The sequence below is a fragment of the Neovison vison genome, chromosome 12 (assembly GCF_020171115.1).
Source record: "Neovison vison isolate M4711 chromosome 12, ASM_NN_V1, whole genome shotgun sequence".
NCBI lineage: Eukaryota > Metazoa > Chordata > Mammalia > Carnivora > Mustelidae > Neogale > Neogale vison.
The window spans coordinates 31,575,700-31,594,486 of record NC_058102.1 but is presented as its reverse complement, the minus strand read 5'-3'; the positions used below and the strand labels follow the sequence as shown (position 1 = coordinate 31,594,486).

The 18,787-nt window shown below is 36.8% G+C and overlaps 1 protein-coding gene across 11 annotated transcripts in view; it reads right to left on the bottom strand.

Annotated features, from left to right (window-relative positions):
• CEP290 (centrosomal protein 290) overlaps positions 1–18,787 on the bottom strand; it is a 98,202-nt gene that overhangs the window by 1,845 nt on the left and 77,570 nt on the right. For 10 of the 11 annotated variants that reach the window (XM_044227365.1, XM_044227367.1, XM_044227366.1 and 7 more), the window contains 10 exons: positions 17,772–17,895; positions 13,286–13,420; positions 12,072–12,158; positions 10,524–10,688; positions 9,693–9,815; positions 8,539–8,711; positions 4,933–5,074; positions 3,746–3,819; positions 3,221–3,315; positions 54–133 (listed from right to left, as the gene is read on the bottom strand). In XM_044227365.1, coding sequence (XP_044083300.1) covers positions 54–133; positions 3,221–3,315; positions 3,746–3,819; positions 4,933–5,074; positions 8,539–8,711; positions 9,693–9,815; positions 10,524–10,688; positions 12,072–12,158; positions 13,286–13,420; positions 17,772–17,895 — 1,198 coding nt within the window. Of the gene's footprint in view, positions 1–53; positions 134–3,220; positions 3,316–3,745; positions 3,820–4,932; positions 5,075–8,538; positions 8,712–9,692; positions 9,816–10,523; positions 10,689–12,071; positions 12,159–13,285; positions 13,421–16,510; positions 17,308–17,771; positions 17,896–18,787 lie in introns of those variants that run through there. The other variant, XM_044227370.1, reaches the window with a different exon arrangement.

Here is an 18,787-nt window from a genome sequence, read left to right as displayed (position 1 = left end):
AGAAGTTGCCTTTAACACAAAGCATTTATAATATGATAATTAGATAAAATTACCTTCAGATGCTGCTTTTCTAAATCTGAAGTTTTGAGCTGTGTCTCTAAATCCTTTACCTTTTCCTTGAGTTGATCAGGATCTGCCAAAAAAGTTACAAAAATCAGATTCTGCTTTCCCCCACTCTGACAAAGGGTTTATTTTAGAAAGTAGAAAACTAAGAAACTAGAGCCTAGAAAATACGCATTTTATGGCTGAAACACTTTCCAGACTGAATACTGTAATCCTACCTCTATCCGGTATTGTAATTCCATAGCAGACCAAGAGAAAAGGCATGTACTGCGTATCAGAAGTAGAGAATCGGGTTAATTTTTTACATGGAAGAAATTATTTTCAGAGAAAAATAAAAGGACAACAAAAGAATAAGTAGACTGTTAGGTAAGTGGCTACAACCATAGCTGGCTAAGTGTTTGTTGCTGGTCCCCAACAGTACTGGCTGTTCATGTAGGTCAGTACACCTTTACTGTGTAATTACTATGTGAAATACATGCCAGACAGGGTGGATAAAACAAAGACGAATAAATCCTAATACTATGGTCAGGTAACCCTGAGTTACACAAAGCACAAAGGCTTTAATTTACTGGATCCTTAACTACCCCCCCTTTGGAGTTAACATCTCTCTAATTTTATGAGAATCAATGAATAAATGAGATTTTTTTATTTAATTGCCATCTTTGCTAGAAACATTTTCTTTAAATTAAGCAACATATAATGTGTCCTGTCATATTTTGTAGCCACTGAAAGGTAAAAGTTAGAAGTAATGCTAAAGTTTGAGAAAAGAATTGGCAGCAAGACACATTTTGATGAGTGAGACAGGAAGGTTTCTATTCTATTAAGGTTCCCTTGATATGGTTCCCTAATTAGAAGTTGGAGACAAGAAATATTTTCCTCATCCTTTTCCTTTAGTCACCAGAACCTATCTTTCTTTGGAAAGCAGAGCAAAATCATTCTTCAAAGCTTCCCCTCACCTTTGTAGAAAGTGCTAATGATTTTTTACAAATTCGGTTCTTAACCACTAATGCTATGTTGAGTTGTCTTAATCAAAGGGATGCTATATGTTACACAGATTAGTAACGAAATAGTGCAGTAAAAGTGATTATTATGTATTGCACTTTCTGAAAGTTAGCTTAATGGTATCTGATTGCATGATCAAAATGGCAAATTCTGTTTCAAAAGATTCTACCAATCTTTCTACCAATTGAATTCTACCAATTCAGTTCTACTGAACAACCTTTGACTATTTCATACAGCTTTTTCAATATTCTGCCAGTCTTGTTGCTACTTTATTTAAATAGTGCTTTAGAATCGCCAAGACAGTCTGGTTTGATTTTGAACCTTAACAGTCTTTGATAGGTATCCTTAGTCTCCTTTAAATAGATGAGGAATACAGGGTTCTGAAATTCCCTCTCAGAAAACTGAGACTTAGAAAGAAAGTACTTGCCGAATATCAACAGCATCAACGGGTCTTTGGGAATGTGTTAGTCTGGTACCCTGAGCTGGCTGCTGTAAGAGATACTGTTGAGAGATTTACATGACTGTTTTAGTCACCAGGAGGTAGGTAAGGCAGTTTCCGTGGTCAAAAGCAGGGACCAGGGAGGGGCTTTGGAGTTCCAGAGATTGAGGTTTCATCCTGCCTCTCTCACTTTCTAGCTGTTGTGACCATGTTACTTAACCTCTTTAAGGTGAAGATCATAGGTAAAATGGAGAGAGTAGTACCCACCAAACAGTGTTTTAATGGTTAATTACAAAATGCTGGGGTGGTGGTGGGGGGAATACCATAAAATGCTTGTAAGGCACTTAGCATAGTGTCTGGTACAACTCATACATGATAGCTTTAATACAAAGTAGCAACGAGAATACATCCTAGGATACTGATAAAGGTATATGAAATAATTAAAGATTGTTCAAGTACAAGTTGATAGAGTCCTTTGGAATAGAATTTGTTATATCCATCACACTATCAGATATATATAACAAATGATTCTTGTTAACAGTGATGTTCTCAAAATTCGACACGAACAATGGATTTGTGAATACTGAACAATTCATTGGGAAAACATGTACCTATACACATACTCAGATCTGACACACAGTGCAATTTTAAATCCTGGCAACAACTCATCCTGGTAGATTCTATCCTTTGATGAAAGAGAAAACAAAATTCAGTAGTATCAAGTGACTCTCCCGAGGACCCGCTCATAAATGTCAAAGTTGGGATTTAAACCCAGTCCAACTGGCCTCAGAACGAGAGCTTCTTGCCCTGTGCTGCATGCCCTGTCCCGTTTACGTCCTTCGGTCATCTGTATGAGAGAGCTGAAATAATCCAAAGCCTCACTTTTTTGGATCTCATCTGGAAAAAGGTGAATCAGAACTTAAATTTTTCACTGCTGTTGTATCTGCAAAAGCACCAGGAGTACTGGTTTTGGGGTTTTAAGTAAATTTTAGTGAGTGGTTGAATTCACAAATACAGACTGAAAATAATGAGCATCAGCTGTTAATTATGTGTGTGTGTATGTAATTCATGTATATGTATACATATGCACATAGCAATAATAGAGTGATTAATCACTTCTGAATGAAAGGGAGAGAATTAGGCTGTTTTACTTTGTAAAAGGGAGAAAGAAAGTAGGCGAGTTTACTATTTGTAGTTTTTAAATTAATAATAAGAGGATGGGGTACCCGCATGGCTCAGTCGGTTAAGCATCTGACTTTTTAGCTGAGGTCATGATCCCAGATTCCTGGATCATGCCCCTGCATCAGGCTCCCCACTCAGCAGGGAGACTCACTCTCTCTCTCTCTCTCTCTCTCTGCCCCTCCTCCTGCTCATGCTCTCTTTCTCTGTCTCTCAAATAAATAAATAAAATCTGAAAAGATAATGTTCAGAGGTCTTCAAAGGGCCTATACTTAGAAACTGGAAACCACAGACTAGTTTTCTTTGCTTAGCCCTGTATCATGATTAAATGTAACACCCATATGAACATAAAAAGAAAAATACTTGAGTACCTGCTATTATAAACAACTGTTTTATGAAGCAAAGAGCTCTGGAAACATGCTATCAAAGGATCTGAGTGTACAGGAAGACAATCATCAGACATCTGAATAAATAAAAAAGGCAAACCCTTATTCAAAAACAGGTTAGCTAACATGCTAGAAGAATAAAATACTTTACCAGATACGGTGCTTTCAGCTCCACTTTGGTCTTTGTTAACTTCTAACTGATGGATTAATTCTGCTTTTTCTTTTTCCAGCTGACTATTAGCTAATCTAGAACACAATGATTATGTGTTAAAACAACAAAAAACAGACATTGCTTCACAAAATATATGGTTATTTCTTAATGAACTTTGTAAATTGCTTAGAACTTGCTGATAATCTATAAAGGTAAACATTTATTCATTTACTCCCACTGTTGCAATGCTACCATTCTCAAACTGAGATCAGAGAATGAAAATTCTTCATGCTTCTTAAAAGCCTGACCAGAAAGTTTAAGTTAGAAGCTTGAGGCTTATATTAGGATCTTGTGTACCCATTTTTCATTATCTGTTATGTAAGAGAGTAATTGGGATTAAAAGGATGAAATAAGACTGATAAGCTTGTTAGGCCACAAGATTAAAAAGTCCTAATCTCTAGATGTAGCAAACTTGGTTATATTAAAATTTTTTTTTAAAGATAGCCTTATAAACAGACAATGTACCTTAGAACTTGAAGCTCCCGCTGAAGGCTTTGCTCTGTCTCAGCACCTTCAGGAACATGTTTGAGAATCTCAATCTTTGGGCACAATGAAAAGTTAGAAGATAAAGTCAGACATGGAAATATGTTTTATAAAGATGCATATTTTTAGTAAAGCATATTAAAAGTTGGGTTTTCAAAAGCATGTAAAATATGAGTACATATCTGTCATGTTCTATTCACTATTCATTCCATAATTACTGAGTGCCGCATGCAGGCATTATTGTAGGCACAGGGAATATAGTGATGGCAAAATCCCTTCCGGCATGTTCCTACGGTCCTTATGTATTTAGAGAGGGGGTGCAGGTGAGGGAAAACAAAGACAAATAGTAAGCTTGTGATGGAATAACAGTGCCAGATGAAAGGAAGGGCTATCAAGAAAAATAACTCAGGATAGGAGGCTGGAGAGTCATGGAAGGTGGTATGGGTTAAGGAAGGTCTGAGGGGTCTCTGTTTAAGCAGAGACACAGTGAGGCAATGAGCTATGAGAATATTTGGGTGGAAAGTATTCTAGACAAGGGAAATAAGTCCAAGATCTTAAAGCTTGAATGAGTTTGGCCTATTCAAAGGACTGAAAGAACATTCATGTGATTAGAATACTGTGAATGGGGGGAAAGTAAGGACGAGGCTAGAAAGGAAACCAGATGCCAGACCATGTAGGTCCTCACAGGTTATGAAAAGTACTTTAGAATTTTATTCTAGGGTAATGTGGAACCACTGGAACACTGATGCTGCTGTGCTATTTTTTTTTTTTTTTTTTTTTTAAATGCTTAGAAGGGTGACTCAGCAGCTATGTGGAGAATACATTCAGGGATAGGGAGAAGGTAAAACAAGGCAAGAGTGGAAGCAGGGAGACCAGTTAGGAAATCACTGCAACAGTTCAGGTGTGAAAGAATAGCTTAGACTAGACTGACAGTGTGGGAGGTGCTGAAACATCATCATATTTGGGATATATTTTTGAAATATAGATCTGAAGTGATTTAATAAAGACAATAGGGTAAGAAAGATAAAAGAATTGATAATCTAAAGGTTTAGGCTTAAATGGTCGAATGGTGGTACCATTCACTTTATGGGCCTTTTAGGGGAGGAATTATCAAGTGTTCACTTTTATCTACATAAGACAGTGCCAAGGAGTGGCTTGAAATTACTTGCCTGTTGCTCAAGGTCTTCCGTGTATTTCTTAGCTTTCTGTTCCCTCTCTGTTGCTTGTCTTACAAGCTGTTTAAGATCAGTAAGGCTTTGGGTTTTTTTGGCAATATCAGTCTCCAGTTCTTTCAACTTGGTTTCGTACATTCTAAAAGTGAAGGGAAAAAAATAGTGTAGACATGGAAAGTAATTTCTCTCATTGATTTAAAAGCCAATTCAAATTATTGCACTAAAAATAACAGACTATCTTACACTGTTTCTTCTAGTCAACTCTAGTCAAATTATAGTCAAATCTAGTCCATTTCTACATATTTATGTAGCATTAGGTGACAAGGGCTAAGTATCCCTAATTAAAAGGCTAATTAAAATAGAAGATTTAGGTGTTACCAAGGTTATAAAGAAGGATGGAGCCTGAACTTGCCACTGTCAAAAAGCTTAAATTTATTATCTTTTTCAGTCACAAAACAAAACAAAACAAAAAACAGTGTGATTCATCCACGAGAATATCAAATTCTGTATTATTGGGTACTCTTATGTATTTAAAGATCACAAATTAAAGTATTTCATACATACATCATGTATACACACACAGAAGCATAACAAAAAGACACTATTGGGAGAAGAAAAAAATGTGGGGGCACCTGGGTGGCTCAGTGGGTTAAATAAAGCCTCTGCCTCTGGCTCAGGTCATGATCCCAGGGTCCTGGGATGGAGCCCCGCATCGGGCTCTCTGCTCAGTGGGTAGCCTGCTTCCCCTCTCTCTCTGCCTGCCTCTCTGCCTACTTGTGATCTCGCTTTCTCTCTGTCAAATAAATTAATAAGTAAAATCTTAAAAAAAATAAGTGCGAAAGCATGGGTAAAAAAATCGCATATGACATAAAAATCTTGAGATTTATAACCTTTAAAGAAATGACCAGTAGTCGAAAAAAAAAAAAAAAACCAAAAACCCAGACACGAAAAGAAATTTTTAAAACATGAAGTCAAAATTTTATAAGCAAATCATTCCACCTTAAAGGGAGACAATGCGGGGCGCCTGGGTGGCTCAGTGGGTTAAGCCGCTGCCTTCGGCTCAGGTCATGATCTCAGGGTCCTGGGATCGAGTCCCGCATGGGGCTCTCTGCTCAGCAGGGAGCCTGCTTCCCTCCCTCCCTCTCTCTCTCTCTCTCTGCCTGCCTCTCTGTCTACTTGTGATCTCTGTCTGTCAAATACACAAATAAAATCTTTAAAAAAAAAAAAAAGGGAGACAATGCTTATAATATTCAAACTTCTCAGAGAAAAGAAAAAGAATGCTTTGGCAACAAAACTAGGTAAGGACAGTACCAGGAAGGGAAATGAGTACTTCAATACATTCAGTTTTTGATAAATCTTGGAAGCTATGATTAGAAAGCATTGTTCTTAATCTGACAGACTGTCCACCAAAGGGGTGACATATCAGAAGCTTACTCCTTCAATTCTCTGCTCAAATGCCCCACCCAATCAGAGGGGCCTTCTCCAATCACCCCATATAAAATAGCTCCAGCATCCCCAGCCTGTCTTAACAGTCCGTATCTGGCCTGATAAAAACAGATGTTCTTAGTTTGTTGAGTAAATAACAGAGCAACTGTCAAGATTTCAGCGTGAGGAAGACCTAATGTGTCATGGGTCCCAAAAAGATTTCTAAACCACTTTAATGAGATGGGTATATAATGCCAGTGGCAGATCTTGCAAGTTTTTTGTTTTGTTTTGTTTTTAGATTTAGGGAGCCTTGAGGCCAAGGAAGAAGAATAGTGATGATCATCTCCACAGATGAAAAAACAAAACAAAACAAAAAACACTTGAGCTCACAGAAGAGATGTAATTTACTTAAGGTCACAGTGAGACTTCAGTATTTCTAAAGCCATGGAAACCAGCTGGCTCCATGGGAATGACGCTAAGCAGGCCATTTAGAGGTACACCTAACATGAAGCAGAGAATCTGGCATGTAGCATGAACTGAGTAAATTATCTGCAGAGTAAATCTGAAGTAACTCAAAATCCCTTCTGAACCTACATGTGATTATAGAAGGAAATAAAAGACCAATCAAGCAGTCCACTGAGAGCTGCTGGTTGAGAGCCTCTGCTGGGATCCAAGCAGACAAGAGAGACCCCTTTTCCCTGGTATTAGCACATATTTCATTTAAGCCTGACACTAGCTGTCCTGCAGAGTTAGAGAGCTAGAGAGGGGAGCAGTGGACTCTGAGTACACTCAGGATGGTATTAGGAAAGGGACCAAGGACCCTTCTCTAGGACAGCCTGGCCCCCTAGGCCACCTTCTAATCTGCCTGCATAGCCTTCCACCTTGAACACGTATAGGGCAGGAGACCTACGTGGGACTTGCTACAGCCTCATGATGCTAAGGCTTGCATCCTAGTGGTGGTAGTGATGGTGACTACTGATCCACCCCTCAACGAGCCCATTCTAAAAAACAGGTAGACATCAAAGGGGAGACTAGAGATGCACAGACATAAAGAACTCTGTGAATATGCTAAGATAAAGATGAGTTTGCCTTTAGAAATGAGGCCAGCAGATGTACAGAACCCAGCTTCATACAGGACAACTTTAATGGGAAGACATGGATAGGATCTTACTAGTTTCTGGCTTCTATACTCCTTGAAGCAGCTGCTTAAGACTGCATATGAGAATGGCACCAAAGCCTTTAAGTAACTCACTGGAGTCATTATGAGCCACCCATGATGATAGTGGCGATAAACAGAGGAGTGTTTACTAGTGAGTTTTTAATACCACTTTGACAGCTACAAAGTTTACGTGATAGGTGGGAATTGCACCTGTAGGAAAGGTTCACAGGACAAGAGAAAGTCTAGTGCCAGAAAGCAGAGGCCAGTGACACACTGAAGCTATCATTAAATTCATCCGTCAGGGCTGTCTGAAGAAGAAGCTGCATACAAGAGAACTCCAAAATCGGTGCCTGGGTGGCTCGGCCAGTTGGGCAACTGACTTGATTTTTGGCTTGGGTCATGATCTCAGGATCGAGATCAAGGCCGACATCAAGGCAAGGCAGACTCCGCTCAGCAGGGAGTCTGCTTGGCATTCTCTTTACCTCTGCCCCTCTTCCCGCTCATGTGTGCTTGCTCTCTCTAAAACAAATAATCTTAAAAAATATATATAAACCTCTGAAATTGCTGTAGAGCCCAGATATAGTATGCCACAGGTTGTGACAAGACAGGTAAACTGTTCCTGGCTTATGCTTGAGGTAGAAAATGAATGTAATACAGAAGTTGAATCACAGCTGGAGAAAAGCAGCACCCAGGAGAAGCTGGCCCCATTGCACCCGGCTTGTCGATGCCAGCTGCTTCCTGATGTCCACCCAGCTGTGACACCCTGACCCCAGCCCCAGCTCTGCTTTGTCCTATGCGCTGCCACCCAAACTAAATACATGAAGGAAAAACAAACAAACAAACAAAAACCAACAACACTTTTCCTGTCCTAGCATCAGCAAAAAGTATCATATTAAAGCAAACAATCAAACAGTTCATCAAGGAAAGAACTAAGTTAATCAGAGTAGTGTCATATTCTTTTAAAACAATGACAACATTAGAACTGATTAAACTTTGTGCAAGTTTTAAACTATTCTTACCTTGTGACAACGATTGACTTCCAGCTCTTGCTGTCAGCACCTTCAAGCTGTGGGCCTCTACTCTCCGCCAACTGTAATCTCTTACCAGTCTCTTCTAGTTGAACTGTCATCTTCTCATTTAATATCTCTAAATTATTCTTAGCTATCCGTAATTTTTCTGCAGCTTCAGTCTCCTACCATTAAAGACTAATTAGTACAGGATAACAATACTGTTCTCATAGATGCAATATATTCAAAATTACCACTACAAATTAGAAACAAAAGTAGCCTGGCACTGTAAAGGCTGATTAAAATTCCAATAAAAATCTAATGTTTTCTTTAAAATAGCAATATGATCATAATAATTAGAACAACAGGTCATGTAAGCAAGGTTAGAAGAATACATTGCAAGTATTTGACACTAGTGGTTACTTTACATTTGTCATCTTTGTAGTATTTACAAATAATGGGATAGTTTATGTCTTAATACACTTTGAAGATGTTTTGCTTTGCCCAATACTTGAGAGATCTAGTTAGGAGCATCAACTATGTGTAAGTACCACGAACTAGTTCCACTATTAAACATCCATTCAAAGCACAATATACTCTGTACTCATGGGTATATTCTGATACTATTGTAACTAGTTTAAAAATCTCAATTTCAGTTTATTCACTGGATCATCCATATAAGTAACAACACCTATTTGTGGGGCAAGGAATATATTTTGCAACTTAAATAGAAAGGAATTTTACTGTTTAACAAAACAATTTCACATATTCCTTCCTTTATATCAGTCATTGTTCTGAACCATGTGCACAAATACTAACTCACTCAACTCCTACAGCAGCTCTGTGAAACAGATATATTTATTACTCCCAGATTGATGAGGAAATTGAGGGATAGAGAGGGGTCAGTAGCTTGCTCTTATTTCCACAGCCATTAAGTAACAGAGCTAGGATCTGAATCCCAGATGTGTAACTTCTATACTATATTGCCTCTTGTTTTTTATTTTCAATGTACCTCATGGCGAAAGGATGGCAGCCATAAAAATAGAATTCCTACATCTCTTAACATCTACTCTAAACAGACACACTCTTCAACTTTTTCATTCAGTTTTTTGAAGATATATTAGTTAACATAAAAAGTAATTATTAGTCAGTAATGAAAGTCATACTTTCTTAAGTTCTTTACGGAGCCTTTCATTTTCAGCAACAATCTTCTCTGTGCCTTTGGTCTTGGATTCATAGTGCATGCTTAACTGACGTCCAAGATGAACTTTAAGTTTTTCTAATTCAGCCTAGTTAAAAAAAAAAAAAAAGCCTTTTTCAAAACAAGGAAATAAAAGATGACCCTATAAACTCACAAAACTTAATTCAAAGCAGTTTTAGAGGCCATTTTTCATAGAATGAAAGCCTTCCCTTTCACACTGGTCATCACCCCAACCTTGCCTACACAGTAGAATGAGCTGATGACTTAAAAATCACAATATCTGGGGCGCCTGCGTGGCTCAGTGGGTTAAGCCTCTGCCTTCAGCTCAAGTCATGATCGCAGGGTCCTGGGATCAAGCCCTGCATTGGGCTGTCTACTCAGCAGGGAGCCTGCTTCCCCCCCCTCTCTCTGCCTGCCTCTCTGCCTACTTGTGATCTCTCTCTCTCTCTGTCAAATAAATAAATAAATCTTAAAAAAAAAAAAATCACAATATCTATGGTAGGACCCACCCCAAAAGACCCCACCCCAGGAGTGGGGGCTTATGTCTGTATATTTGAAAACAGACACAGGTAAGTATTTATGCTGCCAGAGTTAGAACTGTTGGTCTTGAAATAATAAAAGACCAGTGGAGCTACTCTAATTATTTTCAGCCTTGTCTCCAACAAGTTCTTCCACATGTATAAAACGGTCACTGCATCCATTAAAGCCATTTTATAGTAGGAGTATATTTAAAATCTTCCTTAAAAAATAAAAACAGTAAAAATATTCCATGCAAATGATCAACTTTAAAAATTACCTTCAACTTTTCATTTTCCAGTTCAATATTAGCCATTTTTTCACTGGTCAGTATTCCTGATGCTTTCTTCAACTGTTCATTTTCCCTTTGGACTTTTTCAACTACTTTTTTCATTAAACCAATGGTTTTTTCTAGTTCTGGGATTGTCTTTCCACTTCTACCAGACTACAAAAGAATATGTTAACTTTTTATCTAATCAAATATCTTAGAGTATATAATATAAACACCAACAACATAACAGGCACAGTATTGCACTCAGTGTTGATTCCTAACATTTGAAGCCAAAACTGTATTCAATTCATCACTACAATAACCCTATGCAATAGGAATTATAATTCTTACTTTAAATACAAGAAAATCAAGACACAGAGAATTTGATACTCCTACTCATGCAGCTAATAATTAACAGCTCATATACTCCAGCCTTGACGTCTCTTCCAAATAAACCTTAGAACCTAAATATTCTATTTAGCTAATGTTCTTTCCTATATAACAGAAATTCCTTTATATGAAAAAGACCCACAAAGTTGTGTCATTGAAGAGTTCATGGGTTACCAAATTTGAATTGCAACATAATAGAAGTGATTTTCTCTACGAGCCATTGATTAGAAATTCAGTTTCTGTCCAATATAAATACAAGAGACATCTGAAATGAAAAAACCTAGTGTAGTTATCAATAGAGATGGGTCACCAATTAATAACTTTAACTGCCTAATGCTTTAAAATAAGGTTTTCAACAGTTGAGCAAAAGATTCTGCTTACTTTTTTTTTTTTGCATTTTAGTCAGTATTCACACTATGCAATGAATAACCCTACAGTACATAATATGTACTTTCATAATTAACCTGGAAAAGGTCGAATTAACATTTTTAATTATGAAATTAATGTTGCTGTCAGTGAGAGTTTGTTCTGAGTACTTTTTAAATAATAACTCAGTGTTTTCAACAAATCTGTCATATATTTCTTATTATTACTTTTATTTTCGATGGCTTTCATTGTGCCACTTGCTAATGAAATCATTAGAGGCTTAAATCTTTGGTCAGGGCCTCATAAGCAGCATTTATTCACTGTAAAAAGTGAGTACAAAATAACATGGGAAGAAAAATACAAGGATTAAAAAAAAACTTGGGAAACATATGTACAGAGTGTTATACTAAGAAGCTCCAAGGAAAATAATAAAAAATAGTTATAAAATGTTAGAATTGGACTAAGAGCAGCTAGTAGTTACCTTCATGAACAAAAGGATTCCTAGAACTTCAATGTTTTCAAGGGGTGAAGGGATATACAATGAAGAAAGATGATGTCATAACCCAATTGAAATAAAATGCATGTAAGGTGTAACAGATGATAAAATACGCTGACTTGAAACACAAAGAAAAGCTTTATGATGTTTTACATTGTAGACACAGCAGAATAAAAACCAAGACTACAGGGCCTAGTAGTAAAAGCATATCACTACTCTTAGGACATATACAAACTTGTTTTTTTATTACCAACTTGGCACTTCTGAAACCCAAACAAATATGTGGTATGTTCTCACACACTCACCCCTCTAACACGACCAAGTTTCCGCTCAACTTCTGCTTTTTCTTTCTTAAGAAATTCACACATTTCCTTCAAATCCCTTACTTGACTCTGAAAAATTAAAGCAAATGTATAACAATTTAACACAGCTATAATCTCTGAAAAGGAAAGGCAAATATTTCACATGAGCTATTAATCTCTTCAACTATATAGCCAAACTGAACAAGATGGTCTCCACAGCAATAAGGATTTTGAATTAAGACATATGTTAAATTAAAATTTAATACAAGGATATTTACATATGGATTTCAAGAAATATTTTTCACATTACTGCCTTAATACAGAGTTTAGAATTCTGATTTTAACCATCCCATAAATTACATTTGTAGATCCTTAGACAGATGATAGAGAGAAACAGTATTGGTTCTCACAATGTAAAACTCAGAATGCTCTAGAAGCAGGACATAATTATATCATTACCAGTGAAATTAACAGATTGTTACTATTCTAGGTTAGAAAATAGAACTGAAAGAATTAGCCAGCCAGAAGAAAAAAGATTCCCATAAATAGGATGAGATCTGGAAAACCAAAGATAAACTTATTATAAACACCAAAATAAAATTCCTAAAAGAGATAATTATCCTAATTGTTTTAAATGTAAAGACTTAATTTTTTAAAAATATCCTAATATTTTAAAGATTTATTATCCATCCTCTTGCCTCAGGGCTTTGAACTTGTTATTTCTGTTGTATAGAACTCTTTTTCCAGTATCTATCTGACCCACTTCCTCATCTGTCTCCTAGCTCTCTGCTAAAATATCATTTTATTAAGAAAGCCTTCCCCATACCCTAGTTTAAATAGCTATTCCATACACTCCCAGATACACACACACACACACACACATCTTTCATACCAACTATGCTTTTTCTCCTTACCACTTAATATCAGCTGACACTCTGTATATTGACTTTTTACTTATTATCTACTTCCCCACTAGAATGTAAGTTCTACGACTGCAAGAAATTTTTTGATTGCTGTTTCCTAGCACTTAGAAAAGTGCCTCACAATTAAGTAGGCTTTCAACAAATAATCGTTGCATGAACGAATGTAGAAGGTGTAACACTACAATAATATTTTATGAATGTGAGTTTCTGACATCTTCATAAACTAATATGAAGAGGGACAAAAGGCTTTCAGGCATTAGGTTTCCTAACTAGAGTAAAGAACATTAAATTTACCTTTAATCTTGGCAAATCTTTATTTGCTTGTTCAAGCTGAAATTTTAGTTCAATATTTTCAGATGACAACTTCAGGTTTTCCTTCTGAAGCTCTTGTTCTCTTTGACGATGATCATCTGACTCTACCTCAGAAGTCTTCAGGAAAGTAAAGTTAGAAATATTTTTAAGTTTTAATAATAAAGTGGCATGAGACACAACAGGATAAAAAATACTAGCTAAAAGGGAACATTTTTTTGAGGAAAAATATGGAAAGTTGGAGAGCTCTAGAAAAAAACTGCCCCAAATTAATAAGTTAGAATATAAAAATGGCAGGAGCAAAGGTAATGCATTTTAATTAATATAGAAAGCAAAGTCAAGTATGTCTTAACATCCACACACATAATGTCTCCATGTATACTCTCATAATGACTAAACTAGTTTGTGCTAGTTTTCCCAGTCCAAAAGTGTGGTTATTATTTGTTATGGATTATATTATGTCCTAAACCCTACCCCACCCTCAAATTTGTATGCTGAAGTCCCAACCTCAGTACCTCAGAATGTGACCTTATTTGGATACAGGACCTTTTCAGAGGTACTCAAGTTACAGTCATTAGGGTGGACCCTGACCCAGTAGGAATGGTATCCTTATAAATAAGGGAAATGTGGATACATAGGTATGCATAGAGACAATGTGAACAGACAGGGAGAAAATGGCCATTTACAAGCCAAGGAGAAGGGCCTGGCATAGATTCTTCCTTCACAGGTTGAAGAAGTCATCAACCCTGCCAAGACCTTTTTTTTTTGGACTTCAGGCTTCCAGAACTGTGAGAATAAAATTTCTGTCAGGCCACATAATTTGTGGTGTTTTGTTAAAATAGCCCTAGCAAACTAATACACAAACCTATAAAAAGAAATGCCATAGTTTCTCCCTCCTTCTTCGGAAAGCTCTTCTTCATTCCTTGAGCAAAAGCAATTACTCCCTCCTCTGAAACCCAATTACACTATGTCTGCATTTCTCTTGGCACAAATTCACCTTGGGTTATTATTTATGTTCATTTTTACTTCTCATTCTAAGCAACAAGTCATTCGAAAGGGAAATAAGTGCTTGATTACTTTTTTCTATACAGTGGGTAGAATACCACCTACCTCACATGATTATTACGAGCATCATATGAAATAATTTTGTGCAAGCACTCAGCATAGCTTTAGTGTGTCCTCCCCTCATCCCTTTCTCTCTCTACTGGTTTGATGGACTATCAAGTCAATAACTCCACAGACATTATAGTTTAAAAAATACAGTATTAGAAAAATACATCCATTATACATGGCTCTATACCATCTTTTTTAAATTAGCAGTAGGTTGAATACTTCCCATTCTTATACACTTCCCCTTGAGTAATAAAAACAAAAGTAAAATAAATTAAAGACACTAAAAAACAGGATACAGAAGAGTAAAGAAACTCTAGGCTGTTGGGTTCTGACCTGAGGGCACAGAACGCCACACGCATCCCCCTGTGTCTATTTGTTCAAAGCAACGTGCATATACGTGTATATGCACATATAGAGCGGCAAGAAAAAGAAGACAGATGTGTTTGCTGGTGCCTGTACCATAGGAACATGTCTGCGCTTATTCTCTGTCAAATCACCCCAGTATACATTCTCTTCTGCGGCGGTTAGGTTAACACCAGGAAAATCATGCCACCTGCAAGGTCCTCGGTTCTTCCATCTTATAAATGAAGGCATTAAGATGGGGTCATCTTTTAGGCCTCTTCAGACACAGAAATCTGTAATGCCCTGTCCCTGAGCTCTTCTGTCCCCCTCACTTCATCTCTTCTGTCTGTGGTGGTGGTTTTAACAACTGATAAACACCTATCAGCACCGCTGACAGACAGAAACCATACTAAGTATCACTCACAGAAGAGAGTACTTCTACCTTATCTCACATCAGGGTTTTTTGTTTTTTGTTTTTGTTTTGTTTTGTGTTGAACGCGAGTCTCTCCTCACTGAAACATGGTGGCAATTATTTAAGTACATATGGATCATTCTTCCCATTTCTCAAAAAACAAAATTAAAAGTATTTGTTGAAACTGTCCATATGTCTGGAAAATAAATTCTAATGAAACTCTATTCTGTAAAAATAATATGAATAAAACTCTTACAAATTGAATTTTATGAGATTTCCAGTTCTTGTACAGAAGAGAAATCCTGCTAAAAGGGATACACTGCTAGGGGCACGTGGGTGGCACTGTCGGCAAAGTGTCAGACTCTTGGTTTCAGCTCAGGTCATGCTCTCAGGGTTGTTGAGACTGAGACCCACTTTGCTCTGGGCTCAGTGCAGAGTCTAAGATTCTCTTTGCCTCTGCCCCTCCCCACCACATGCTCTCTCTCTCTAAAATAAATAAATCTTAAAAACAAAAACAAAAACGGATGGGGGATACACTGCTAGAAACCAAATTCTTAGTGGGTGGGGGTTAAAGAAACACACAGTGGATGTCTCAAACTTTTAATTATTTATTATCAAGTAAAAGAAAAAGTTTTATGAACCTGGATAAAGAAATGAAACAAGAATTAAGTTACTTTCATCCATTTTCTCCTCACATTTAAATGTCTGTTTTTATTGATGTTTTTAGGACTTGGGTGACTGGAATATATAGGTGGAAAGGATAAAGAAAAAAAAAAAAGATAAATGCTATTTGATTTCAACCAGGGGCAAACATGTCTTAGCCTGTACTGCACTGTGAACGGACCGAAAAGTAGTGTGTCAAGAGAGATCATGAACTACAGAGTCAGACCTGTGTTTAGATCCTGGTTCTGGATCACTAGAGATATTACTTATGCTCCAAGCTTCCCATGTAAAACAGAAATAATACTCTGCAAAGTGCTTTGAAAATTAAACCTAGGCACAACACTGCAACACAGGCAAACTCCCTTCTTTCATTATAAAAAAGTATATGTCATAAACTATGTGGCAAAATGATGACCAAAGAATGTCATACAGTATCGTAACATACTTTTACTGATCGTATTCACTGTAGTAAAAGTCTGTGATGAGACTTCAGAGCAACCTGAATTAGAAATTTCTAAGGCAACATGAACACTTCTATAGGACCAGATTTTTGTCACCCCATAATGTAATCTAATTCTTTTTAAGTGAGTACTAGTGGTAAAACAGTGAGTACTAAAATGAATTAGGAAATGCACAACCATTAATTTTTGAAGGAACCAGTCAAATATTAGAGCTAAAGACACATTTCTTAATATATTATATTACATATAATATATATATCATTAATAATATAGTTAATATTCTTTACAAATCCTATACAATGTATTTCCATTTGTCCCACATGTGTATACCACTTGCTACAGGAAGATTCCGCTAACACACATACACACACAGGACCGCCATGGACTCAAACCTGGGACACTTCGTTTCTTGGCCGGACTGGTCCGTCGGAGTCAGAGTTTGCCTGTGCGCCCTCCTCAGCACACTGATTCAGTGTGGCCGCAACCGTGGCATAACCAGGGTCCTCTCTGGCGGATTCCTCTGGATCCCAGTGGTTGTTGTGACCCACAGCTTCAGCTACATGTCCCTCTCCTTTGTCATTCTTGCCTAGCTCATTCTCTTCCTCGTTTTTATGTTCCTGTTTATTATTTACACAACTGTCTTGATTAATTTTCTCCATTTCGGGATCTGGTTCATTTTCAAAATTGGACTTAGCATCTGCCAAGGTACCATTAGTTGACTTAAATGGACTTGACTTGTGTTTTGGTCTTGTCTCAGATTTATTTAACTCCGGAGGCTCTACAATATCTTCTGCTGTGTGTTTTTCTTCATTACTGGGATCCCGTAGAGTATCTTTAGGTACCTGATCATGTAAGTCGTCACTGGCTTCTATTCCCTTCCCATTTTTAATTCTGAAAACTGTTATGGGTTTTTTTTTGTTCCTATGTAAAGTGTTCTTTTTGTAAAAAGTACTGTGCCTGTATTTATTAACACTGGTAGCAAGGGTAGAAAGCGTAGTTGTGTCACATAACAGATTCTGCTTGAAGCAGAAGAAAGAGAAGAAACATGAAAAGAAGAAGAAAGAAATAACAAAAACATAGACACCGATTGTTTTAAAGTAAGACACAACAAACAATTCTGTATTAGTGAATTTTTATAAAGAAATCTAGAAATATATAACATGCTGAATGGAAACAATGCTAAATAGACATATTTTTCTAATTTACCCAATTGTATGTTCTTGCCGCAGCAAAACTCAAAATGATAACTTCATTGAAAACCACATTTGTAATTAAGTTTCATATAAAGCCTAAGAATCTTAAGTTTACTTATGTAAGAAGGATTAAAGAAGTTCACATACATCACTACCTGGTAAAAATAAAAGTTGGATTTATTGCATTCATATTATAAGAGGAATCTAATATTCTGGCTCAGATAAAGGTAGAAGTTGATATCACTTTTAAGCTTTAAAAACAGAAAAACAAAAAGGTGTATACTTACTGAAGTTCTAGAATATGCCTCCTTTGAAAACTGTTTTTCTAAAACATGAAGTTTTTCTTGGAGGTATCTATTTTGTAAACGTAAATCTTCAATGACAGAATCTCTAGGGAGAGCTTGGCGTGTCCTATGAGAAACAACAACAGACTCTTTACTATTCAAACTTCAACTCTCCACAGCTTTAATCTACCAACACATAGAAAAGAAAGAAAATATATATTTATTAATACAGTATTTACTTGAAATTCCACAAAACTTGTAAGCTTCGCAAAAATCAAGACATGACTCTACAGTATAAAGTGATCCTCTAGAGGATTCGCTGCAGGACTCTTTTGAATTATGAGTTAACAAGTGTATTTTGATTTATGGAAACACACTTTATCTTTAAAGACCATGCATCTACTTATATGGAACTGTGTAAACCAAATCAAAATAGCCGCTATTTTTAAAACATTATATAACAATTTCATAACATCTGTGTGCTTCTTAAAAAGCTCAATGATTCACAAAAGGCTCTTAGTGGTGCCAGATAATCTGTTACTCCAGGTCTCATGAGCGTGGCCTCCAAGGCCCTCCATAACCTGGCCCCACTACACCTATTCAACCTAATTGTCCAGGAGTCTACCTTTACTACGGCAAAAAAGTCTACCCATACCCACACATGAAAGCTTTACTCCTGCCACTATGTCTCTGCTAGGGTTCTGCTCTCTTGGAATGCCCCTCCTCCCTTTAAAGATCGATTCATTCAACTTAGAAATTCAAGTTGAGCTGAGAAAGTTAAGTTCCATCTCTTCTATCAGATCTTCTCCAGTTACTTCAGCCACACAGATTCACATTATTAGGAAAACAAAACAAAACCTCTAAAAGCATTAGGTTTCAAAAGTAAAATATTTTGATCCTTGTAAAAACTGCAAAGGAGAAAAAAGAGTTTAATGTTGTTTTGAACGTATGCTTAAATCAAGACAAACAAAGAAGGGAAGGCTGAGATCAAACAGTATCTGTACAAGAGGTGTCAAAAG